Here is a 26,854-nt window from a genome sequence, read left to right as displayed (position 1 = left end):
AAATCTCTGGCACATGCTAACATTTTTGTTGACACATCTACAATAAGGAAAACATTAAACAAGAATGGAGTACATGGGAGGACACCACGGAGGAAGCCATTGCTGTCCAAAAAGAATATTGCAGCATGTTTGAAGTTTGCAAAAGAGCACCTGGATGTTCCACAGCACTACTGGCAAAATATACTGTGGACAGATGAAACCAAGATTGAGTTGTTTGGGAAGAACACACAACACTATGTGTGGAGAAAAAAAGGCCCAGCACACCAACATCAAAACCTCATCCCCACTGTAAAACATGGCGGAGGGAGCATCATGGTTTGGGGCTGCTTTGCTGCCTCAGGGCCTGGACGGATTGCTGTCATTGATGGGAAAATGAATTCCAGAGTTTATCAAGACATTTTACAGGAAAACGTACGACCATCTGTCCGCCAACTGAAGCTCCGCACAAGATGGGTGATACAACAGGACAATGACCCAAAGCATACAAGTAATTCAACAAAACAATGGCTGCAACAGCACAGAATACGCCTTCTGGAGTGGCCCAGTCAGAGTCCTGACCTCAACCCGATTGAAATGCTGTGGCATGACCTTAAGAGAGCGATTCACACCAGACATCCCAAGAATATTACTACACTGAAACAGTTTTGTGAAGAGGAGTGGTCCAAAATGACTCCAGATCGTTGTGCAGGTCTGATCTGCAACTACAGGAAACGTTTGGTTGAGGTTATTGCTGCCAAAGGAGGGTCAACCAGTTATTAAGTCCAAAGGTTCACATACTTTTAACTCCCTGCACTGTGAATGTTTACATGTTATGTGCAATTAAACCATGGCAACATCTAATGTTTGTGTAGTATTATGTCCAGCCGACTGTGTTCTTCTATTGTTGTGACTTAGATGACGTTCAGAGCACATTTTATGCCCAATCCATGCAAAACTCCACGTAATCCCAAGGGGTTCACATACTTTTTCTTGCAACTGTATACTTCAACTCTTACAAAGAAATAGAATTATAAATAGTAAGAAAAAAAAATGTATATTGTCCCAATTAGTGCAAACGTGCTGGTGCTCTAAAAAAAATATAGTGTTCCACTTGACGGTGCCTTTGTGCCACACATGGACTTGCACTGATGAAAGAAAGGATCCCATAGTGTAAAACCGAATGGTATCTTTATTGAATATATTAAAAAAATTCCACTCACATGAATAAATTCCCTATGGACCAACACCCCATATATTCAGCTGTGTACAAACACTAAGATTGCCGCTATCCACACCGGAAACTCGGATGCATTCCTCCGCCCGGAAACCACATGACAGGTGGTGCATCACTAAGTCTCGACGTGTTTCAATCTGATTGGTCGTCCTTAGGAAGCCTGGTTTTCACTATCTTGGTTACTGGTTTACCCTTAGGGAATTAACCCTTAATTTAACCCTCCAATTAAACCAAATTGAAACCGCTGAATATACTCTGTATTATCAATTGTTAATCATACTTGCGTACATCAGTCCATTTTCTCTCTAGATAGCTACTGGCACATATTTAATCTATACTTTTAAAACTATATATTAAACCATGTCTAATCCTACATATTCCCGATATACATACATCACAATAAATACTCTGTTAGGTCTACTGCCATCTTGTGGTGCAAATTAATTATAACATAATTTATACTAAAAAAACACAATACAAAAACAAAATACATACCGGTATATTAAATATTGAGATAATACATAGAAAAGTGATTAAAAAAAATATAGAAATATTATTAAATTAATAATATAAAAAATAATAAAATTCATTCTATTAAAAATGTTAATTAAAATAATTCTAAAATTCATGAGTCTAATTCCACTTGGGGACTAAAAATCTACAATAAAACAATTTAGATTATTTCTATATTTTGTCCCTAGGCCGGTTCCATATTTAACAATGGTAAAATCTAGAAAATTAGCTGACTGTTTTTCAACATTAACTGTAAATGTAATTCCATAAGGGTTGCTGTTTATATGTTGAATAAATTCTGCTAATGTGTTCTCTGTACCTTGCCATATGATCAAGATATCATTAATATATCTACGGTACATAAGCAAATGCGGCCATCTTTTGCTATAAATTTCTTCTTCCTCCCACTTGTTTAAGAAAGATGTTGGCAATGTTGGGGGCATACTTTGCCCCCATAGATACCCCTTTAGTTTGGTTGTAATAGTGGCCATTGTACCAAAAAAAAGTTATTGGTCATAACAAGTTCCAGAGCTTCTAATAGAAATTCTTTTTGTGCATTATTGAGATTTGTATATTTATTAAGAGCCCATTTTGTGGCTTCTAGAGCATCATTTTGTAGTATATTGGTGTACAGCGACTCAACATTGATGGTAACCAACAGACTCTGTTCATTCATGTTTAAGTGGGTTATACTAATAATTACATCTTTGCTATACTTGAGATAGGAGGGACTTTTATTTAGTAGTATTTGGAGATAAATGTCCAAATATTCTCCCATTCTTGAAAAGAGGGAGTTTATGCCACACAATATAGGTTTCCCTGGGGGGTGCACACTATTTTTATGTATTTTGGGTACCTGGTACAGAATGGGCATCTTCGGTGCTTCGGTACCTACTTTCTTTCTTATTAAGTATTTTCCTTTTGCTTTCTTTTTCTACTAAATATATTAGATGTGATTTTGACATTCTACTTGGATCTCCTTTCAATTTTTTATAAGTACTTTCATCACTAACTATCCTGACCATTTCAGCTTCATAATCTTTTTTGTTTAATATCACTACGCCTCCCCATCTGCCGGGCATACAACTATATTATTCCTCTTTTCAATCTTTCTGATTCCTTGCAATATCTTTTTATCTGTTTGACTTTTTTAATAGGCAATCATTTATTCTCTTCTTCAGCCATATTTTTAAAAATTTCAATATATTGTTGAGAGAAAGCTTTAGGGTTGAATATGGATTTGTTCCTCAGTCCACTGTGTACAAATTGTGTAAGGGTGCTATATTATTTTTATCCCCTTTAGCCCAAACATATTTTTTTTAATGCCTATTTTTCTTATACATTTTTGTAAGTCTATATAAGCTTCAAACTTATTCAAATGTTTCATGGGTGTATATTTCAGACCTTGTTCTAAAATAATAAATCTTCATGGGTCAATGTTATATCACTCAGGTTGCAAATGCCAGTGTCTAGTTCTCTCTTTTTCCACCCTCTACATCCTCTCTTTCGAAAATTTCTTCCCTCTTTGTTCTTTTCTTCCCAGTGGGGAACTGGATTTAGGGGGTGTGTGAGTATGGGGTTTGTATGGCTCTCGCCCCTATACATTTGAGTGGAAAATTTTAAATATATTCCATAACAATACCTTATGGTTTTACACTATGGGATCCTCTCTTCCATCTTCTTTTCTTCTGAAAAATCCTCCTTCATATGCTGCACGTTTCAGAATCATTAGGCGGAGCAGATCAAATAGGAGTTAGCCCAACAAGCGCAGCTTACCATACTAGTGATAGTTGGTCATCAACAGAGGGTGAGTACAAGTCCATGTGGGTCACAAAGGTACCGTCAAGTGTAGCACTATATTTTTATTAGAGCACCGGCACTTTTGTACTAATTGGGACATTATACATTTATATATATTTTGGGACTATTCATAATTCTATTTCTTTGTAAGAGTTGCAGTATATTTGTGATATCCCGTGTTAGAAGTCTTTTCTTTGTGGTGTATGCACTGTGGTTGTGTTACACATGTTAAAAACTGCAGCAGTCATTGTTATGGTATTTTTGTTCTATTAATTCCTAATTTAGGTTTGTATTTGTTGCCTTGTCACTTGTAGGCGCGGAGTCACTTATATACTACATGTTGCACATTATACTTTACAATTCCGAACAAATTCTAGTGCAATCTTTGTTTAATACTAAGATAAACCATAATTCCATCTAATATAGTTTTTAATGATAAACACAGCATCATCATGCATCATACTATACTTGTTAAGGCTGGCCAAAGAGGAGTCCATTTTTTTTCCCCTCAACTAGCAGGTTGAAGGAAAAAAACTAGCCTGATTTCCCCCATCCACCTCATATCCTCCCCATTGTGTCTTTGTATTCTGTGGTGATACTTCCCCGCTGTCAGAATACACTGATCAGTACTGCAGGCTATAGCAGGTTATGATCAAGTGAAAATTTTCCAACAGTATGGTTGCACAAAGGTTGATCGGTAGATTGCCTTCTGTTCAACTACAGCAGCCACTCATTAATCAAAATTCGGATGGTCCCTGCTGAACCAGCTGAATTTTGATTCATGTATGGCCAGCTTAAGGCTAGGTTCACACTAGTGTGGGCTGTGCGGCCCGCATTACGGAAGGGCCCCATTTATTTGCATAGGATGCTGTGCCCACGTTTCATGCAAAAAAAAAGTGCTTGCACCTTTTCAAAAATGCATCCGTAGGGAAACCGCATGGTCTTATTCATAGAGCTTCCCTGCAGTTCTAGCACCCGCTATCACACTGTGGGCTAAGATGTGTGGGAGGTGCCGTTCAGAATGAGTCCTGACCGTCTTGCAAGAGCAGCACGATTTGGCTGCGGTTGGTTCTGGGTGCAAGAATAGGTGAGATTCCGGCACCCACAACCAGCCCACAGGCTACTGTGAACCAGAGCTAAGAGTACATTTTAATGACAAATCCACTTTTTTTGCTGTTTTATTGAGTTTAAAAGTAACAGCAGTACTAAAAAGAAATAAACAAAAAAAGAAAAAAAGAAAACACCATATTACCCCCAGGAAGGCAGCAATAACGGTTGCACAGAACCAGCTGCCATCCCCATGCCCTATGATAAGTTGATGGGGAAATTGCATATTTTATATTTCCTAATTAAAGTTGTCTCACAATATCTAAGAAAGCCTCCAAATTTTAGTTACCTTTATGCATGCATCTGACCCGGTCATCTGCACCACATCAAATAAAACTGAGGGACCCGCGGCACAAACAGTATCTTTAGTTAAGTATTCTTGTTATATTTTTTAATATTATTACTTTCTTTATCTATATCTGTTACTACTTAATTAAATGTTATACCTACAAGTGTTTGTGTGATCTCTCTTTGTACATCTCGAATACAACCCCAAAAACGTAAACTTTCACATATCCATGATAAAATACAAGTCCACTTTAAGAAGGCAGAATCATGCTGGTAAAGAGGTAAGCTTAACATGACAGTACATTTCAACAGGCTTTTGGAACAATCTATGATCTGATTAGGGCTAAATGGCTCAAAGGCAGACACATAGCACCGTAATGTTTCTTCTGTACTCAGACTTGTATTTTATTCGTAATCATAATTCAAGTCCCTGAGCTAAACCATCTCAATTTGGACATTAGCAAGGGAAAGACTTGGGCCTGCTATGAAGCAGAAACAAACTGTAAGAATCCATCTTGGCTGTGATTGCCTGTGAAATATAGTTGATTGCAGATATTTTGAACAGGCAGTGTGCGTTGTATCAACAAGCAGTCATAAATAAAACATTTTCTCATTGTCTCGTTGCAGTCTGAAGAAGTTACAGACTGAATCCCCTCCTTGCAGAACTTGGCATACAAATAAAAAAGAAGACAAAGAGACAATGCCAACGATTTCATCTAAAGCTAACTGAATGTCACCCACTGGAAATAAGATGACTGCGGAATTTAAGAAGGTTTTTATGCTACATCTGATCAAACAGAGAATTTGGCTAATCATTTTTTATTTCAGGTCTTTTCACACGGGTGTTCTGTATGTCTGTTTTTCATCTGTCCGTTTACAAGTGAAAAACGGCCACCCATGTATTTCTATGGACTAGCGGATGTAAACGGATGATCATCTGTTTACATCCGTTAATGCCCGCATCCGTTAACATCCATTTTTTTGAATGGAAGAAACCCCTATTTTTCCATTAAAAAAATGGACTGGATGAGTGGATGTAAACGTATGTAAAGTGATGTAAACGGATGAAAAACGTATGTAAACTGATGTAAAATGGATGTAAAGGGATATGAAAACGGAGGTAGAAAGTAAAGTTTTGATCCGTTTAGCTCTGATTTAAAAAAAAAAAAACACGACTGAACTGTTGAAAATAACGCCTGTGTGAAAGGAACCTTATACTTACAGTTTATATATGGGTTCATTCACACAGGCGCTTAGCCCCATGGTTATCTTTCTGTACTAACACTGAGCTGCATGCAATCGACCTATGTAAAGGCTAATTTCTACTACAGTTAGCCTACTGAAGAGCAGTCCACGGCAGATTGCTCTTCTGCTGCAAACTCCAAGGCTTCATGCACACTGGATGTTATAAAAAAAACAAAAGTGTTAGCTGTCGAATACTGTGTTAAAAACTTGAGTTTTGTGACTTTTTTTTTTTTTTTGCATTTTTGCATTAGCGGTTTTAAGCGTTTTTAGAAAAAACTATACTATCACAAAAGCTTGATGTTCAAAAATGCTTATAAACCCGAGATAGTTGTGTTTTTCAGCGTTTTGCAGTGTTAGGCCTCATTAACACTACTGTTTCTAAATGTGAGTTTAGGAGCTTCTGGCGTTTTTTTTTTTTGCTAAAGCCCCTGAACTCAATAAAAACCTATCTGTCCATGTACACATAGGCTTTTACCAGAGTTTAGGAGCAGCAGAGTTTAGGGTCAGTTAAACATTCCTCTTCTGAACGCAGAATAATCGCATTCAGGAGAGGAACGTTTTGGCCAAAAAATTATAAATGCGGCAACAATGTGTGTAAACTCGGGTAAATGCTAGCACTTGGGTGTTTTTCCATGTGAATGGAAAATACTCTGGCCAATCAAATGAATGAATGTCCAAGCACTAAACGCGGCTAAACATGGCTACACGCGTTTTTTCAGCGTTCAGCATTTTTCTGCTGCCCTGAGAGTTTAACGAATAGATGAGTTCATGTGTGTATGAGCCCTTAAGCATTTTTACAGCTGAAAAACTTTGCAAACACAGTAGCTCTGTTTTTTTTCCAGCCTGAAAACACCCCTGCCACAAAATGCTGATAAAAGCCTATGTGTGCATGGACATATAGGATAACATGCTGGGGAGTTTACTGGCTGTAGAAAAAAAATCGCCAGACGCCCAAAACAGCAGCTGTAAAAATGCCCAGTGTGCATGAAGTCTAATGTACACTGGCATTTACTAAACCTCCCTCTCCTAAATGTGGAAAAATCGCGTTCAGGATACAAACGTTTTGACTGCTGGCCACGGGAAAACACAAAACGCTGCAAAAATGCGCATAAACGCGGTATCAAGTTTATATGCATTCTTGCAGCATTTTCCCCACAATCATGGTAGGCTAATGCACATGTAGCCTTACTAGGGTATTAACTGTTCCCCACCAAAACCCAACAGAGATAATGTACATTAAACCTCATGTACACTGCTGCTCCTAAACATGAGCAGCAGCAGCACTTAGGAGCAATTAAACGTCCCTCTCCTGAACACAGGAGAATCGTGTTCAGGAGCGGAACACTTTGTACAAAAAAAACGCCAGACGTGCTTTAAAACATGCCTAAGCGCTAGCCACACTTAGCACTTGACCATTTAATAATTTCAATGGCAAGTACTCTAGCCAAGTTTACATGTGTTTTTGCTGCGTATCGCTGTCAGGTTTGTATTGCAGAGATTCATCCCCTCTATTTGTCTTGGTAACCACTGTCAAATTGTCATAAGAGGTGAGGGTAAAGCTGGGTATACACTAGTAGACTTTGGTTGGAATTTTGTGTTTTAAAAGAGAACAGTTTTTTTTATATTATACTTACCTAGGTCCCCCACCAGCTCTAAGGATGAGAGCTGAGCGATCAGACACTGCTGATCGCTCAGTTCTCCCTGCCGCTCTGAGCAGTCACCACTGTCTGCCCTGCAACCCCCCCTTCTCTCAGTCCTTACTGGAGTGCTGGGCTGTTCAGGGGGCAGGAGGGGCTGGCTCAGGCTTTCCCCAGCTTGGACCAGCTGTGTGACCTCAGCCGACAGCAGACTTTAGCCCGTTGCCGGCTGAAAATGGGTCACAGGAGTGCAGAACAAACTACACTGGCTGTATTTCTCCTTCAAGAGCGTTTATTTGATTTTCTGATTGTTAGTGTGGTTAAATTGACAGTCGTTTTCAACCACAGTGACTAGAAAAGTCAAAAGAGCAGGGTGGAAAATGTTTCCTGAACGTATTTCTAATAGTGAATGTAGTTTTCTTTCAGGAAATGACAATCATTCCAACATAAAATGTAAAAAGCAATCAAAAATTTGAAGTACATTCGAATAACATTCTTCCAGTCATCAAATGTAAACAAAGAATTTTTGTACAAATATTTGTAGAAATATTGGTATGAATGCTCATTTGAAAATCCACTAGTGTGTATTCTACTTAACCTATTCCTGCCCAGCCTATGGTAAAATGATGGCCAGGTGGGACTTTCATCAATCCAGGTGGACATCATATGAAATTCATTGCTATAAGCAATCATAATGTGCAGAAAAAGACCTGACCATTTCCCCAGAGTAGTACAATGTTACTATGGTAACATTATATTACTCTGGTCACAGTGCGTTATAAAAAAAAAAAGAAAGAAAGAAAGAAAAAATGTAATCAAAAATATATATATTTTTTTCCATACTGTGACAAGTCAGTGTCCTTGATCACCGCCACACCAGTTATATACATTGTATTGCACTGGTGACAATATGTAAAAAAAAAAAAAAGGGGGGGGGGGATTTTTTTTTATTAATTTTGTGGAAAATTAAGAAATTATGACTAAAAAATTACAACCTCAAAAAACAAGCCATGCCTCTTACTAAATACATTAGACTACCTACATTCCAAAAAGGAGTAATCTGGGGGATATCTATACTGTCTTGATATTTTTGGGCATCAAGAAATGAGATAAGCCCCCAGTACAGTAGGATTGATCCATTTTCAGATATATACAATAGTTTGTGGACACTATACAGACTAAATAATACACACTAATTTGGGGTATTTTCACCAAAGAAATGTAGCAGAATACATTTTGGCCTAAATTCATGAAGAATAAATATTTATTTGCAAAACTTTATAAGAGAAACAAAGAAAAACGTGTTTCTTTTCATAATGTTTGGTCTTTTTTTGTTTTGTTTTTTAGCAAAAAATAAAAAACCCCAGCGGTGATTGATCAAATACCACCAAAAGAAAGCTATATTTGTGTGAAAAAAATCATAACAATTTAGTTTGGGTACAGTGTTGCATGACCACGCAATTGTCATTCAAAGTGCAACTGCGATGAAAGCTGAAAATTGGCCTGGGCAGGAAGGGGGTCGAAAAACCCTGTATTGAAGTGGTTAAATCTGCCAATGGGGACATCTGTTTTACCTCACTCTGTAGAGATTTCTTCTTACTTCATATTGCGTCTGCAGAATTGGAAATTGAATTGAATCTCACCAATGGGACACAGACAGCAAAAATAAATTAACAGGGGTTTTATCTCTTCCCTACACTTTCCAAAACTAAAAAAATAAATTTTGGCTACAAATACACTTTAATTATATTGCTTCGATCCTTATCTTACCCGTTATTTTTTTTTCCAATACCTTGCCTTTATGCAGACATTACATATATAATTTTAAAGAACTGTCCTTTAAGTGTTTCAATTTTATTATATTACAGAAACTCCCTTAGCATTTTACTGGTACATAATTTATATTTTTATTGCTTTATTTTTCATATATTTGAGCACAGCATCAGCCCAGATGGATATATTTACACTGCACTGACGCAAAGCAATAATTTTAATCTTCAGCGCTGCAATAATAGTACCTTCTGGATTTATAAAACTATTGTTCCTTTAATTTTTATGAGCCCATTTGCCGTACCCAGATCAATTTCGCTGAGGTTTATACTACTGTTAAAAATAAAATAAACATTCCAGTATGGGTTGTTAAACCGAGTCAAACCGATATATTGTTTCTTTTTAGACCGCTCAGTAACAGAACAACCAATTGTGGGAATAATTGGAGCTAAATACAGATTAAAAAATCGGTGTTCTTACCAGTAGATGGATTTTTTCTGTATAATGAAGGTTATTTACAATACAAATACACACTTGTGAAGCACACTATGCCAGCTATGTTTACCATGTTCCTGATGTTTATAATGATTGCCTAGGTCTACCTTTCCCCATTAGCGCATCGTATGTTCTGCTGAAGCACAAGTATCGCAGAGAGCATGAAACTTCCTCAGAGGATAATTACATGCATAACAACTTTCAGTTTTCTTTTTAAGACATTCCCTTGCCCCAAAGGCATCTTGCTAGAGTCCATACAGCCACTGCTGCAAACTCGGCCAGCTTGGCAGTTTTCCTTTTTTGCACATTGTACATTCTTATGAAGAGGCCATCTATTGTACGTCTAAACAGACTCTCCCTAGGATATTATATATGCAGAAGCAGAAGATGCCTGGCTGGGGGGATTTACTCTTTAACACTTCTATCTTCTGCAAAAGTTCAGGGGTCAAAATTCATCAATAAATAAGTGTTCGCAGTTACTGCACAATGTTGAAAATAGGATTACAGGTCACTATTTAGCTGGGTTGTCAAGCAAAACAAAAACTCAGACCCAAAGATTAATGATGATATTTTTTTCCTGACACTGGTCCCGAAGTGGGGCTTTAAACATTTTGCACAAGTTCACTGAGAGTTGATTCATGTGACAGCTAAACAGACTCTTTGCAAGTTAATTAGGAGAAGTTCTGCAGCCGAGTATTTTAAAGTGTTACTAAACCCACAACAGTAAAATCAGTCTGTATATGCAGTAAAGCATGCTTGTTATACTCACTGTGGAACCTAAGGGGTTTATTCTCTGCATTGTGTAAAAAGGATGTTTGATCCTTTCTTCTCTGATCCCCCCCCCCCTTCTTTTACTGTCCCCAATCCATCTCCTGATAGAACAGAGCCTTGGGGGCAAGCTGCAGATGCTCACTTTGGTGCGGATTGCTAGAGAGGTTTATTTTCTTGGAAGGGTGCATGTGATCAGCACAGGGCCAACCAGCACTGTCCAGAGAGAGGGCCAGGGGTCTTATAGCCTCATAGGACAATCAGGGGAGAATGAAAACTCCTCCTAAAAGCTTTAACCAGTGCTCTGCTGGACACTGATAGATGTCGCAAGACTGTTCTAACTGCTGATGAGAAAAGGTATTTAGCAGTTTATATTGACTAAAATAGTTGCATTTCCATGGTGTGTGCACTGTGGGAGACCAGATATAGTAAATGCAGGGTAATGGGTTTATTCACACTTTAAAGGCTAACTTCACCATTGTCAGGTAAAAAAAACAAACTGTGTGTGTATATATATATATATATATATATATATATATATTAGGTGTGTGAAACATAGCACCCACAATCTGCAGACTGTGGGTGCAATGTCAGGTTCCTGCAGTCTGTGAGTATAGCTGTCTGCCCATATCTCATAAAGTCAGGCAGTCACTGAATGGCAAGAAGAATCCATGATCTTCACCAGCGTCCTCGTAGTTCATTTAGAACTTCTACCCGTACGCTGCAATGGCTGACTGTAGTTGTGGTTCTCTCATTCACGGAACTCTGTGAAAGAATGATGCAGCCAGTGGGTGGAGCCCAGTGCATCTGCGCTTTTTTCCAATAGTGAAAACGGGTGCGGGTGATTTGCCACCCGCTGTCACAATGGGGGCTCGGGAAGGGTGGGTGCGGGAGGCTGCTTATTTAGTAATATATTACATGTTACACCCTGAATACGGGTGTAACATGTAACATGTTATGAAAGGTGTACTTAGCCTATAAATCTTACCAAGTATGTGCATTTTTATATCGCATCTCTATTCCAGGGATGGGTTGGAGTGATGACAACAATTTACTTGTCCGGCTGCTCAGGGCTCAGGACACTTCAGACTTGCTGGTTTTATTCTGGCATTTATGCTACATAACTCATTTAGCTATAATTATCCTTTTTAATAAATACTTGACATTAAATTTGCACAATTAAAAATAACTGCACTTATGGCTGTTGCTGAGGAATTAGACTCATTTAACTTGACCAACAAAAGAACCCTCAAAGTGATTCAGTAGCACAAAAAAATAAATATGTGAATAAATAAATAAATGATCACTCAGCATAAGTGCAACATAAAAAGTCCATATAATGTCTCTTACACCAAATCTTGTAATTCCCAAAAAGAAATCACCAAATGCAAAAGGATGGCATTCCCCCTTTCGGGTATGCACTCACCGAATAGCCATGCCCCCCATTCTCATGGTTGGCTGGAATTGCTTATTAAATAAATCCAGGTGGGAAGGAAATCAACCAGTATTGATATTGTTTCACTCCTCTCTGTTTATCCTCCAATCTCGATGTCTGTCATTCCCGTGATCGACTGACACCATTCCACAATTAAACAGATTCCTAATAATGAGGAGCTTATGGCAATATAGATAACACTCTCCTTCTCCTTTATCTTTCTCTCTCAGGATTAGTGGTCATGTAGAAACAAAAAAGAAATACCCCAATGGGGAAATATCACTAAAATAGGACAGCCACTTACAAAATGTTGGCAAATAAAAAGCCCATAGGTACTGCAGTGTGATGTAAAAACACTGGTTGGTATCAAGCAGTGCTCCCACCACTGCCGGATCCCAAACAATGGCGCTCCGGAGTCACTTCCGGGCCTGAACGTCACTTCTGGTCGCCGCACAGTCTCTCCCTGATGCGTTTCGTCATATCCAACTTAGTCATAGGGATCTATTTATATTTAGTATCAAGCATCTAGCGCAAATGTTTTTTGTTTTCATATGCTTTAACTTGTTCCTGACCACAATTTGTAGATTAAAATCTCTTGTACACTATCCCATGCAAACTGTGAACCTTAAACCACAATACCTTTGTCCACTCTCAGACAACACTGTTTGCAGACCCAGACCCAACTCTCGCTGATAGCCCCGGTCCCAACCAAGGTCAAGGCAACCAATCAGAGTGATTCTAAAACATGTGATCATTGTCAGCTATGACACAGTGATCACATGCAGACTAAAGGGTCTCTCACAAAAAAAATGCAGATACCACTTCAACCTTATGACAAAGGTATGCCTCTGTTTAATACTATAATTGTAACCATGTACTAAATAAAATAGTTATAGTACGTTTAACCCGACCCATAATAATGCTGCTAAATCTAGGCTTCAATGAACTGTGGTCATGAAAGGGTTATCAGCCACAGGAATTGGGAAGATCTGCAAATTCTAGTGTAAAGCTCTTGCCTCTGAAATCCTAGACATATATACAAAAAAACAGAAGTTCCTTCCTGCAGTGTTGGATGAAATGACAGTTGCAATGTTTAGGGCTTTTGTGACACACAGAAGAGGCTTTGCAGCAGAAGGTTTTTCTCATAATTCTGCTGCATAGCACTAGATGTAGTTAGACTTGAACTTGGCTATGCTATTTACATTTAATTATTCAAATTTGTATAACAGGTAAGACACGGTAAATGCTTCTATTTTAATAGGGAAAATTCTGTAAATTCTGCATCATGTAAATCTAACACGGTTCTGAGCAATGCTTATTTAGCAAGCTTATAAGGCAAGGCAAAGAGCAATGATGTGCTGTAGAACAGCAAAACAAATTTCATCTTTCATCAGCTCAGAGCAGTCAGAACAATGAAATTGTATTTTTCATTGGTTTTCAGGGTTACAGGATATCGCTCACTGCTTCCTTACATAAAAAATATTCTTTTTAACAACAAAAAGAGAAGAAAAGCAAAGGTCAGTAGCATCTGTAATGTGATGAATCTGAATCTCTACTTTTGAATTGTTATGAAACTGCAACCTTGCTTCTCAGGGAAGTGTTTTTGATACTACCATGGTTTTTCTCCCTGCTTTATGTGCATTTCTCTGTTTTATGTGCATTTTTATGTTTTGTATGTCATTTTGTATCCTTTGCTTTAAAGTAAGTCCCTGTTCTGTAACTTCCCTAGACAAGGCTGGTAGAGTTACTGCAGGAATGTCCACCCATTATGTGTGTGGATTGATCTCCTTACCATTCCTTGCTTAGTTGTGACACCATTGTCACTTGAAGGAATACAATATGGCACCTATCCGCACACTGCCTTGACAAATAAGTTAGTTTAAAAAAATGGCTTCGGTTGATCTTCTACCCATGGGAGAACCCTTCTAACATGTTTTTCCCAGTCGGGGCTTAATCATACAGGACCCTACTGGGTGAACATGTTAGAGGGGGTTCTCCCATGGGTAGAAGCTAAAGCCATTTTTTTACTAAGAGGAGTCCTCTATGTGCCAAGGCAGTGTGTAGACGTGTGCCATTTTGCTGTAGTCCTTGATGTGACTGGTGAGCCAGTATTCAACTCGACCAGCACCTGCAAACATTGTAGTCTGTTAGCAGGATAAACAGATTGGGCCACTTGTGTGGTACCTATGTTACTTAACCACTGTCACTACGTTTAACCCAACTCTTCTCCTCCCTAAATAAATAAGGTGTTTGCACACCATTGTCACTGATTAATTGAAGTTGTCCAGCTTACCACTGATACAAGTAAGCTCCACTTTGTTAAGAAGCAATGTAACGGCACACACCAATGCTGACCACCAATATAAGCTGGTTCTTTTCCACTAGCTACCAGAAAAGGGGTACTTTACCACTGAACACCACTGCACCACTGACCGTTAATGTAAAGGAGTTTTTTCCCACTGGCCACAAATATAAGAAGGGACCTTCTCCACCGACCACTTGTGTAGGTGCCATTTTCCCACTGATATTTGTCACCAATGTAAGGGACCATTTACACTGACCACAAATGTAAGTGGGGCATCTGTAATGGCCACCTATGTAATGTATATATAAACACTATCAATATACAAAGGGACCATTTACACTGACCACCAATGTAAGAAGCATACTTACACTGGCCACCAAGGTAAGGGGGCATATACACTGGCCACCAATGTAAGGGGGCATATACACTGGCCACCAATGTAAGGGGGCATATACACTGGCCACTAATGTGATGTAGACTTTTACACTATCTACCAGTGTTAAACAAGCCATTTACACCAACCACCAATGTAAGGTGGCATTTGCACTGCCCATCCATGTAAAGTAGAAATTTACCAATGTAAAAGGGGCATTAAAACTGATCACCAATGTAATATGGGCACTTTTATTGGCTATCAAAAAGCTTTACACATTTTTTCAGTTGGAACTTTTCATCAGCCAAAAACCACTAATGTTTTGGGGGAGTGCTCTTTTAAGTGTTAAAACAACTGAACTCATGTAACAGCACGGAGCCTGCATCATATATGTCTAATCCCTCAACAACAGCCAATATTTTAACACTGTGAGCACACATGACTTTCTTGCTTCTCTTCCCTTTTCACAAGTTTCCATTATATTTATAGATCACTTTCTCTGTTCTATTCCCTCATGCTGCTATGTAGTTGCCATAAAAGCAATGTGCACAGTTTATTTTACTGCTATAGTACGCTGAGACCATTTTTTTTTACTTTTTCATTGAAGAAAGTTATGTACGATATTTGCTTTTTTATCAGAGGCAAAACATCTAAAGTGGGAAAGGTCAGACCTATGAGCTACCTTCATAAAGCACATTGAGAGATCTGAGAAAACAAAACTACAACTAGCTTCTCACAATACAGAATGCTGGTTTTCCTTTAAAGTGAACCCCCTTCCCTAAAATGTAACAGACAATAGCAATGCAGTTTTGGGTAAAGAGCAATAAACTTACCAAACTCATCTATAGCTCCCCCCACATACTGGTCTGCTTTGCTGCTGAGACACTCCCAGTTGTTAATGTTTAACCCCACCATCAAAGGAGCAAACTCTTAAAGCGGAGCTCCAGTCATTTTTGTAAAAATTAAAATTCAGCAGCTACAAAAACTTTAGCTGCTGACTTTTAATAAACAGACACTTACCTGTCCTTGGATCCAGCAGTGTGCTCACTCGAGGAAGAACCGTGTACCGTCTTCAGGTCCAGGCGCGGGCATCTTAGCTGTGGGCACCCAGCTGTTACAGCTTGAGGCTTCACAGCCGGGCATCCACTGCGCATGCGCAAGCCATGCTACTCACTGTGATTGGTCCCGCAGTCTTCTGGGACCTGTGCTGTGTCCCAGAAGACTGCACGGAGGGAGGGAGGAAGGAGCACCTAGGCAATCTGAGCGGACGTGGGAGTGGGTTCCTGTCAAAATCAGCTACACCATCAGTGCCAGGAATTTAACAGAATATATATGTAAGTTAGAAAAAAAAGCCATTTATTCAACAATGAACCTTACAATGTTTTATGTTAGCATGCATAGTTGCTGGCACTGAAATATTTTAGGTCTGGGAAAGTTGAGAGGGTCCACTTTAAAATGACCCTGTCATAATCTGAGCCATATGCACATGCAAAATAAGCAGTTGAATACTTTCCTGCTGCCTGTGCCACTACAACAACACTCTGCTTAGGAAAAATCTTTCTATGAAATACGCAGGCAAACAGACACTTCCATGCGTGTCAATCCCCTGGACCCCCACAGTTTTGACTGGTTACCCCAGCTGATTAGCAGAGTAGTTGTAAACACAGGATCAATAGAATTGCATGCATCTTTTGATTGTTAATGTCATTTCAATAGTAATTTTCAATTATCAACAGCTTCCCGATCGCCCTATAGCAGAACTACTGCTACAGGGTGGCAGGGATGCCCAAAGGCACGTATATATACGTGATTTTGCATTTCCGGGTGGGGGGGGGGTGCACACACTGCCATTGGTGGCTACTGCTGCCGATCACTGGGTCACGGCTGGAGATTCCCTGTCGGCAACCGGAGATCGCCGAGAAACACTGACAGGGGAGAGGTCTATATGTAAACAATACAGATCTCTGCTGTCAGCTCCAGCATGCTGCTTTGTATTGCTCTGCATAGGATATGCTTACACAGTAAAACAGCACCTAATGTGAAACACACACAGCACACAGTTAACCCTTTGATCACCCCAGATGTTAACCCCCAGTGTCATTAGTACAGTGTTAGCGCGTTTTATCAGCACTGATCATTGTATTAGTGTCACTGGAGATGTCAATGACAGTTAGTCAGTTCCCCCCATTGTCAGAATGCCTGCCACAGTCCCAAGGTCCTGCAATAAGTCGCTCATCGCCGCCATTACTAATACAAAAAATTTAAATAAAAATTCCAGTATATACACCGCCATTTGTAGACACTAGAACTTTCACGTATACCAATTAATTTACACGTATTGGGTTTTTTTGTAGGAAAGACATGTATAAGAATACATTTTGGATTGATGAAGTTTGATTTTGTAAATTTTTTTACTGGATATGTTTTAGCAAAAAGTAAAAAATATTGGGATTTTTCACAATTGTTGGTCTTTTTTGGTTTATAGCCCAAAAATTAAAAAAACGCGGAGGCGATCAAATACCACCAAAAGAAAGCTCCATTAAGGGGTGGCACAGTGGCTTAGTGGTTAGCATTTCCGCCTGGCAGTACTAGGGTCGTTGGTTTGAATCCCAACCATGGCACCACCTGCCTGGAATTTGGATGTTCTCCCTGTGCCTGCGTGGGTTTCCTCCGGGTACTCTGGTTTCCTCCTACACTCCAAAGACATGCAGGTAGGTTAATTGGATCCTGTATATATTGTCCATAGTATGTGCATGTATGAATGAGTTAGGGACCTTAGATTGTACACCCCTTGAGGGTTAGGGACTGATGTGAATGTACAATATATATATATATATATATATATATGTAAAGCGCTGCGTAAATTGATGGCGCTATATAAGTACCTGAAATTAATACATTTGTGGGGGAAAAAATTACATAAATATCATTTGGGTGCAGCGTTGCGTGACTGCGCAATTGTCAGTTAAAGTAACACAGCGCCATATTGTAAAAAATGGTCTAGTCAGGAAGGGGGGTAAATCTTCTGGAGGGTAAGTAGTTAAATATGTAACTTTCGTTAAAATGATTCCTGGTTAAACTGCTATGAAGGTTATTGTTCATGAACTTTCTGTTATAGGGTGACAATACTCTGTCCCCATCTGCTGTTACCTGTCACCCATCCTGGGCACTAATATTCAGCTTCTGCTGGAGCAAGTGCACACAGACAGGAAGGTGCTGAAAGATCTAGAGATCAGCAATACTGAGATCAAAAGAAGGATGAAAAAAGTGAAAACATGCATTTTCTAAAGGAAAAAAATGCAATCGTGTATGATATACAGAACCCAGAACAAAGTAAATGTCATCCAATTAAGAGTTTACATGTACTTCAACATCATCTTCATTGGAACAGGAACTTTTGTGCCTCAATAGAAAAAAAATATGTTTCTTTAAGTTTCTGAATGTTTTTTAAGCACAACTTTAATTTCAAATAGATGAAAACATTTCACTGAACATCACATTAATCTCTGTCACCTCTTCAGCTTCTATGGTTCCAGAAAGCTCATAACAGTATTTAATCAATCAACTGTCAAATGAGAGTATATATACAGTGAGCTCCTGGCCAACATCAAAGCTGTCAGCTCTAACACACTGATGTCTGGAAGAAGTTTACACTATCCAATCAGATGACACATTTTAGAAGGAAAGCTTGGTGTATTGTTACCGAGCCATTTTCTGTTATTGCAATGATTATTATTATGTGTCATTTTTATATGCTTGTGCTTCATTATTTGTATAACCGTATTAAATATATATATTTGTAGATTTGCCTGGAGACACAACAATCAATCAACCTACGGTCAATCTGCATTTATTCCTAAAAGGTAACTCTAATGGTTTCAGAAGGTTTGTTTAAAGTGACACTAAATAATATCCTTACAATTATGATTGGAAACATAATCCATACACATCCACTAATTATTGGCCCTGTATTTTTTTTTTTCATGAAATCACTTCTTAGGGCTCATGTACCTGGGATGTTTGGAAAACACTTCTGAACCATGGAAACTGACTGCTGGAAAACGTAGGTTAAAAAAAGTCTGTTTAGCCACGTTTGCATACCGCGTTTGTGCGCGTTTGCGATTAGAAGCATTTTTTAAAGATAACCTCAGGAGACCTTCCAAAATGCTCAGAATGCACAGAAAAACAGTAAAAAAATTAACTATTCCAGACATTTTGAGAGGAATAGAGACAGCAGAAAGAGCAGTATGTGTTGAGATTAGCTGTCTTTTCTGGTTGTATTCACTATGGATCCCATCATGAGCATAATGCGGCACGTTCTACCATTTTTTCCTTCACGCAAAACCTGGAACTGACTGCGCTGGTGTACTAGGTCCATTTGAATACATGGAAAATGCTTTGCATACATTTCTGATGATGAAAAAAGGCTCTGGACAGCATCTGGATATGGAACAGTTAAAAAACGCTTATAAACGCAACCGCTTATAAACACGTTTAGCCGCGTTTACAAGCGTTTGGCATTTGAAACGCTGATAGCAGTATGTGTTGAGATTAGCTGTCTTTTCTGGTTGTATTCACTATGGATCCCATCATGAGCATAATGCAGCACGTTCTACCATTTTTTCCTTCACACGAAACCTGGAACTGACTACGCTGGTGTATGGGGTCCATTTGAATACATGAAAAACAATTTGCATGCATTTCTGATGATGAAAAAAGGCTCTGGACAGCATCTGGATATGGAACATTTCAAAAACGCGTTTAGTCGCGTTTATAAGCGTTTGGCATTTGAAACGCTGATAAAATCTACTCCTGAACGCAAGTTTGGTACGTTCAAAAAAACGACTGCAAACTCAACTGCCTGTAAACGACATAGTGCACACAGACACATAGGAAAACAATAGGCAGAGTTCAGGGGCTGCTGAAAAAAAAACGCAGAAAAGCTCCTGAACGTCAGTTTATCAGCTGCAGTGTACATGAGCCCTTGGGGTTCATTCATACCAGCTCTGGCCTCTGAAAAGCAAATCAAATTATAACACGCTTCAGGCTAGGTTCACACCTATGCAGTTTGCGTTTGATCCATTTCTGCAGTGGTTTTTGCAGTCCCCTTTGCGTTTTTCCACATGCGTTTTAGCGTGTTTTAGATGGATTTTTGATGCGTTTTGCTTTCTTTTTCTTGTTGCTAGTCAGATTTAAAATGCAAAACGAAGCAAAAACGCACTACTCTTTTCTGCAGCATTTCCATTGAAATCTATAAAATCAATAACGCAACTTTTTGCATTTAAAAAAATCCCTGACCCTTTCCAAAAAACGCACCGGGTGAAAACGCGGAGATGTGAACGTGTCCCATAGGAAATCATGTTAAATGGATTTTAGTGCGTTTCTGCAAAACGCTGCGGAAAATGCTTCAGTGTGAACCTAGGGTCAGACAGCATTTGACAAGGGGTAACTATCTGCTTTAACCCCTTGAAGCCCACACTAACGTACCACAAATGCATGTGGTGCTTGCAAAGCAGTCAGGGTTATAATGTGGGCCACAGCCACGAAGCAAAGCATCACAGATGAGGCATGTGTACACCCCCAATCGCTAAAGGGATAGAGGTTGGGAGGCGGTAAAAGCATCGCTCAACCATGGGGTAAGAGACATTTTTCCAACAGGCCACCTGTTCCAGTGACAGCTGTCTAAGAGGGGATTTTCCCTCACAGTGATTAGGTCTCCTATCACTTCGTAAGATAGGAAGTGAAGTAAACTTTTCCCAACAGGATACAGACACAAAAAAACAGACCGCTGAATTAAGACGTCCCCAATTTATCTAAAACAAAAGTGTTGGCTAGAGATAGGTTTTTAAAACCGATATTTTAAATACTTGAGCTCGAAACTTGAGCTATTGAACTCTGCAAATAGGCTTTTTACAGAAAAATATAAAAAATAGAAAATTTATGAAAATGAGACACGAGCACCACTTTTTCTACAAACTAGAAGGACATTTTATCACTTCATGGGAGTTTCTTACTAGCCAGTTTGTCAACATAATGTAATTTTTTTTTTGCATTGAACTCTGATTTATTTTATTTCTTTTAAGAAAGGATTAAAACCAAAAATTAACACGGGATTCTTTTTTTTTTTTTTTTAAAAAGGTTACCCAATTAAAACAGGTTAAATGATGTTAATGTTTCTGCCTCTATAGTTATAGCAACCATGCACAAACAATTAGACTGACAATATGAGAATTTATTTATTAACATAGCTATAGGTTAAATACATATTGGGTAGCCTTGTATTCAACTAATGAACCATGCTGCAGTGGCAAAAAAGGTAATTTCCCCATTCTTTTGCTTCTATATCCCTAATACTGTGAAAGTTAAAACTGAACTGAAGGTACGATCTTTACTGCATACTTACACTGGGCCGGTTGGGACCAATGTAGGTATTCATACACCTGAGGGCTTTCCCTCTACACCACGGGTGTCAAACTGGCGGCCCTCCAGCTGTTGCCAAACTACAAGTCCCATGAGGCATTGAAAGATTGACAGTTACAAGCATGACTCCCAAAGGTAGAGGCATGATGGGACTTGTAGTTTCACAACAGCTGGAGGGCCGCCAGTTTGACACCCATGCTCTAAACACTGACCACAGTGGGTGACTTGCTCAGCACTGCCACCATTCACAGACTGTTTTGCATTTTTTCAATGAATACAAGGTGTTCTCTGATTGGATGAGGTACGTCATGATCTCCATGATCTGTAATGCTTGGAGGTGTTTTTGGCAGACTTCAGTAAAAGTGCACTGACCTTTTAATCTGAACCATTTTAGAGGAGACAGCATAATCTCCACCTCCTCCAATCAGAGAATGCCTTCATTTAATAAAATACAAGGTGTTCTATAAACAGCAGCAGCGGTGGGGGAGGTACTGACTATGGTCAGTGTACAGCAGGAAAATCGCTCACACAGAACCAAGAAAATCGCAGTTATGACTGTAGTTCCACGTAGTACTACAGTGGTTTTCAGCTTCCCCAACAGCTCCACAGGTATGAGATACACATAATTACACTGTGCCAAGCTGGACCAATGCAAGTAAACAATACAATTCATACCTGGAGTTCAGCTTCAAAGTATACATACACATATAATAAAGCAACATATACCATTCGCAGTGTTGCTGGCTGCCACAGAAAATGTTAGTGATATGGAGTCTGAAATGGGGTTCTACAGACCATTAATAGAGATGCCTGTACCACCCTTGATATCATTTTGCAAACTGGTTTACATATCAGAAATGTGTACAAAGTCTATCTGGTCTACTAATGCCTGCCACAGTGTTCCTCTTCCACACAAGGGCTCGTTCACACTTGGCTGTTTTACCAACGCTTGCCAAACGCCCCTATAGAGCGTTTTTTAATGCTCGGCAAATGCTCCGCAAACGCCGCATGCGCGGTTTAGTGGCGGTTGCTAGGCATTTGCCGAGCGTTAATAACGCCCCACAAACGCCTATAATACAGTTTGAGTGGTGTTACCGCTCCGCAAACGCCCCGCAACCGCGTCGCAACCGCAACCGGCCGGGCGTTTGCGGAGCGGCACCATAGACGAGAATAGGAGGCTTCAAAGCCTCCTGACTCGACCAGAGGCGTCCGTTTTGCCGCGACGCGACGCAAACGCTCCCGTTAGAACAGCACCATGTGCTGTAATGTGCAGAATTGGCGGAGGCGTTTGGGAAGCGGTAAAAACGCTTCCCAAACGCCTCTCTGCCGCCTGCACACAAGGCTAGTGTGAACGTAGCCTTACAATGTTTTGAAATCACAATGGAAACACCAGAGAGGAGGAACACTGAGGGGGATTTACTAAAACTCAAGCACTCAGAATCTAGTGCAGCTGTGCACGGTAGCCAATCAGCTTCTAACTTCAGCTTGTTCAATTAAGCTTTGACATTCAGCCTGGGTTCACACTTCTGCAGTGCGGCATGTCGCATTCCTGTGCAAATCACATGCAAATTCTGCGCAGCGCGATTTGAGCCATACATCTTGCATGGCTCAAATCACACCGTATCCGCACCAAAAAGGCGCAGGACTCTTTTTTTATTGTCTGTGCTAGAATCGGATTGCATGAGTATTCACACCCATGCGATCTGATTCTACACATTGCACCACATTTTGCAAACCAATTTCGGGTTGTTGTTAAATTAACATACACACCCGCAGCGGTTCACATGAACGGAGTCCGATTATAATGCGGTGCGGAAATCGCACAGAAACCGCTGCAAATCCCGCACCACGTCATTGTGAACCCGGGCTAAAACCTGAAAGTCGATTGGTTTCTAGGCAGAGCTGCACCAGGTTTTGCACTCACCAGTTTTAGTAAATCCAGCCCTCACAATTTACATTCACTCATTTCAAATTCAATTTAGCACGTGTGTTTTTTAGTATCGCAAAGTGATATGAAGCTGAAGCAATTCAGCGCAGTATGTTCTTTTTGCAGCAGACATCAGAAAGCACTTCTCCTCATATCTCTGTACAGAGACTGAGATTACATGTCTGCATTTCACAGACATGTTAAACCAACAGCTCTTGAGAACTGTATTATACATTTAGGCTGGAGTCACAAAAGTGTGCTGCAGCGTAATCACATGTGCATCTTATACACGGTTTTAGGTGCATCCCTATTGACTTCTATTAGGCTGCACCTTTTCTGAAAGCGCATCAAAGATTTTGATGCGCTTTAATGAAAACGCACGGTCTAATAAAAAAATAAATGGGAGCGAACCTAAACCCGCATGTAAAACTCCTTACAATTGCACTGAGCCCAAACTGCAGAGCACCAGTGTGATCCTGGCCTAATTATTCTTTTGTGAAGAACAAACTATTCCATTTTCTTTTAAGGCTGCTCACACTAGCTGCATCCACACTAGAGTTATCAGTATGTATATTGGAATTATAATATTTTTAATAAAGGCTAATTACCTTGGTCTCAGTATGATACTTGGCACATGCTTGAAGCTGAGTCAACCAGAACTGAAGCTCCTTGGAATCAGCAGCTGTAAATATAAGAAACATAACTGTTAACAAGCAAAACTCCTTTACCAAGATCTGCCCAACTTAGGCTACTTTCACACTGAGGAGTTTTTGAAGCGTTTTTGCGTTAAAATAAAGCGCCTGAAAAGCTCAAGAAAACTGACTCCCTGTGTATGTGAATGTATATCTATGTATGTTTTCACACTGAGACGTTGCGCTTGCAGTGCAGTGTAAAAACTCCTGCTTGCAACATCTTTGGGGCATGTTTGGGGAGTTAAAAAAAACGCTCCAAAAATGCTTCTTCCCATTGAAATAAATGGAAAATGCCTGAAAAACACCTCTGAGAAGCGATTTTGGTGCAGTTTTAAGTCACGTGTCCTTTCAAAAACACGGTAAAAACGCCTATGCATTTTTGAGGCTTTTTTTGGCAGATCAGTGTGAAAGTAGGGTTATTGTCAGTGAGTAAAACATGAGGTGAGGTACTCCTATGTTTTTAGGCTGCCACTGCTGACCTTTCCTATTGAGAAGTTGCCTGGCTGTTGTTCTAATTAGTGGTGCACCGAAATTAAAATTCTGGTGCCAAAAACCAATACTGAAAATTCAGAATGCATGTGGCTGAAAACCAAACCGAAACCGAAATTTCTGCATATGTGTGTATATATATATATATATATATATATATATATATTGTGACAGTAGGCAGGTGAAATCACCTGGTTGCGTCCTGGATGGACGATATATTTGTCCGAGGTTCAGGGTTTATGGGGATTTGTACCACTAGAGGGAAGTGCTGAGTCCTTCAGCACTGAGATAATGAGCCCAGCTGAAGGTAGTGGGCTCATTAACACCTGTATAAAGCTTCCCAGAGTGCTTAGGGAGTTGCTCCACCCTGGAACCAGATCTGTGCCTGAACTGTCTGGGGAGCTGACCTGTTATCTGTGTGCAGAGAGACCAAAGCCTGTGTGGCTAACCTCCCAGTACTAGCAACTAGGTATAGCAGCAGGCTGTACCTAGTGGGTAGCTAGGGAAAAGCTGTTGTTGCAGTAAGTAGCTAAGTTGGCCAGGATTTATTTTGATGTTTCTTTTTGGTTTATCATTTTTTCTGTAAATATTGTAAATAAATTGCACCTGTTTGTTTTCACCTCCACTATTGTTGTGCTGTGCCTATCTTTTTGTGTTGTGCACCCATCCAGGGGGTCACACACACCCGCTGCCGAGCTAACCTTGTTACATATGGTGGAGGATGCGGGCAGTTGTGGTAACTAAAGGCCAGCATGGAGGAGATAATCAGACAGTTGGCTCTGGCAAATGCCAATCAACAACAGGCAAATGCCAATCAACAGCAGGCAAATGCAAGTTTCCAGCAGAGCATTGCAGCCCAGCAGAAGGCCTTGGAACAAGCAGAGGTCCGCCATAGGGAATTGCTGGTGCAACAGGACCAGAAACACCAGCAACAAATTGAGGCTGTTTTGAAGCAGCTCCAGCAGAGGCAGCAGACTGAGGCTGGTGATGATTCTGGTAAAACACCATCATTTTCTGTGGGCCGTTTATTGCCAAAAATGACTGGAGAGGATGATCCAGAGGTGTTTCTAACCACCTTTGAAAGGACTGCTGAAGGGGAAAAGTGGCCTAAAGAACAGTGGGCTGGATTGATGGCCCCATTATTAACTGGAGAGTCGCAAAAAGCTTACTATGACCTGGAGCCGGACCAAGCCAAAAACTATGATGTGCTAAAAGTGGAATATTTGGCCCGGTTAGGTGTTACCCTCGCTGTCCGTGCTCAGCGGGTACATAATTGGACTTTTCGGCTTGGGAAACCTCCCAGGTCACAGATGTATGATCTCATTCACCTGAGCAGGAAGTGGCTGCAGCCAGAGACTTTGACCGCCCCAAAAATTGTGGAACGTGTCGTCATGGATCGGTTCCTAAGGTCTCTGCCTAATACTATTCAAAAGTGGGTCAGCCATGGAGACCCAGAAACTGCAGACAAGCTGGTGGATCTAGTGGAGAGATACTTGGCTACTGAGAACCTGACCTCTTCTTCCAGAGACTTATGGACTTTCCACCCTAAGACCAGACCATCCCCAGCGGCGGGTAAGATGACTACAAGGGGTGAGGGTGGAGAGAGTGAGAGGGTGGGAGTATTACCCAATGTCTGGCAAGAGCGGCCAGGAAGGCCAAGGCCACAAGAAGCGGTGAAAAAAATTATTTGTTACCGCTGCCGGCAAGAGGGACACATTGCAGCCAATTGCCCAGTGGTGGATGAGCCTATGCAGTGTGACTTTCTGAGCAATAGACGTCAGTCGCTGTTTGCGACAGTGGTATGCACGGCCAGCCCGGGCACTGAGAAACATTTGTGCAAAATGACTGTTAATGGAAATAATATTGTGGGGTTGCTGGATTCAGGTAGCCTGGTAACCTTGATAAGAGAGGAGATGGTCACTACAAAGCTCTCTGGGCATAAAAAGGTGGCAGTGATTTGTGTGCATGGGGACACTAGGGAGTATCCCGTGGCTACTGTGTTTTTTGAGACCCCCAAAGGTAACCTGTCTCATCAGGTAGGATTGGTACCTCATTTACCACATGATGCCATTGTGGGGAGGGATTTTCCAAAATTCTGGGAACTCTGGGATTGTTCTGACCCCCCCACTGTCTCCCCTGCAGACCAGGAAGTTGAATCCCAGAAAGCGTCTGAGTGTGGTGAGGTCTCTCCCAAGTTCCCCTTGTCGGTACTAGCTGGGGAGACCCAAGGAACTGGGGAGGAGCCCGCCTCCTCAGATGAAAATCTGCCGGTTGTGGATTTCTCGGACTTAGAGGTGCATAGGGAAAATTTTGCCACCGAACAGCTGAAAGACCCCACGCTGATAAAAGCCCGGGAAAATGTAGTAAAAGTAGATGG

General features: G+C 40.3%; 1 protein-coding gene across 2 annotated transcripts in view; it reads right to left on the bottom strand.

The window, feature by feature from the left end:
• The window catches only part of OSBPL10 (oxysterol binding protein like 10), a 653,617-nt gene that overhangs the window by 397,072 nt on the left and 229,691 nt on the right, over positions 1-26,854 (bottom strand). For both annotated transcript variants that reach the window (XM_089690791.1, XM_089690795.1), the window contains exon 3: positions 23,905-23,978. In XM_089690791.1, coding sequence (XP_089546917.1) covers positions 23,905-23,978 — 74 coding nt within the window. The remainder of the gene's footprint in view (positions 1-23,904; positions 23,979-26,854) is intronic.

Source organism: Staurois parvus, unplaced genomic scaffold (assembly GCF_062004578.1).
Source record: "Staurois parvus isolate SC_StPar_1 unplaced genomic scaffold, SC_StPar_1.0 ptg000021l, whole genome shotgun sequence".
Classification (NCBI taxonomy): Eukaryota; Metazoa; Chordata; class Amphibia; order Anura; family Ranidae; genus Staurois; species Staurois parvus.
The sequence above is the reverse complement of the archived record's forward strand: the minus strand, read 5'-3'. Positions and strand labels throughout refer to the sequence as shown.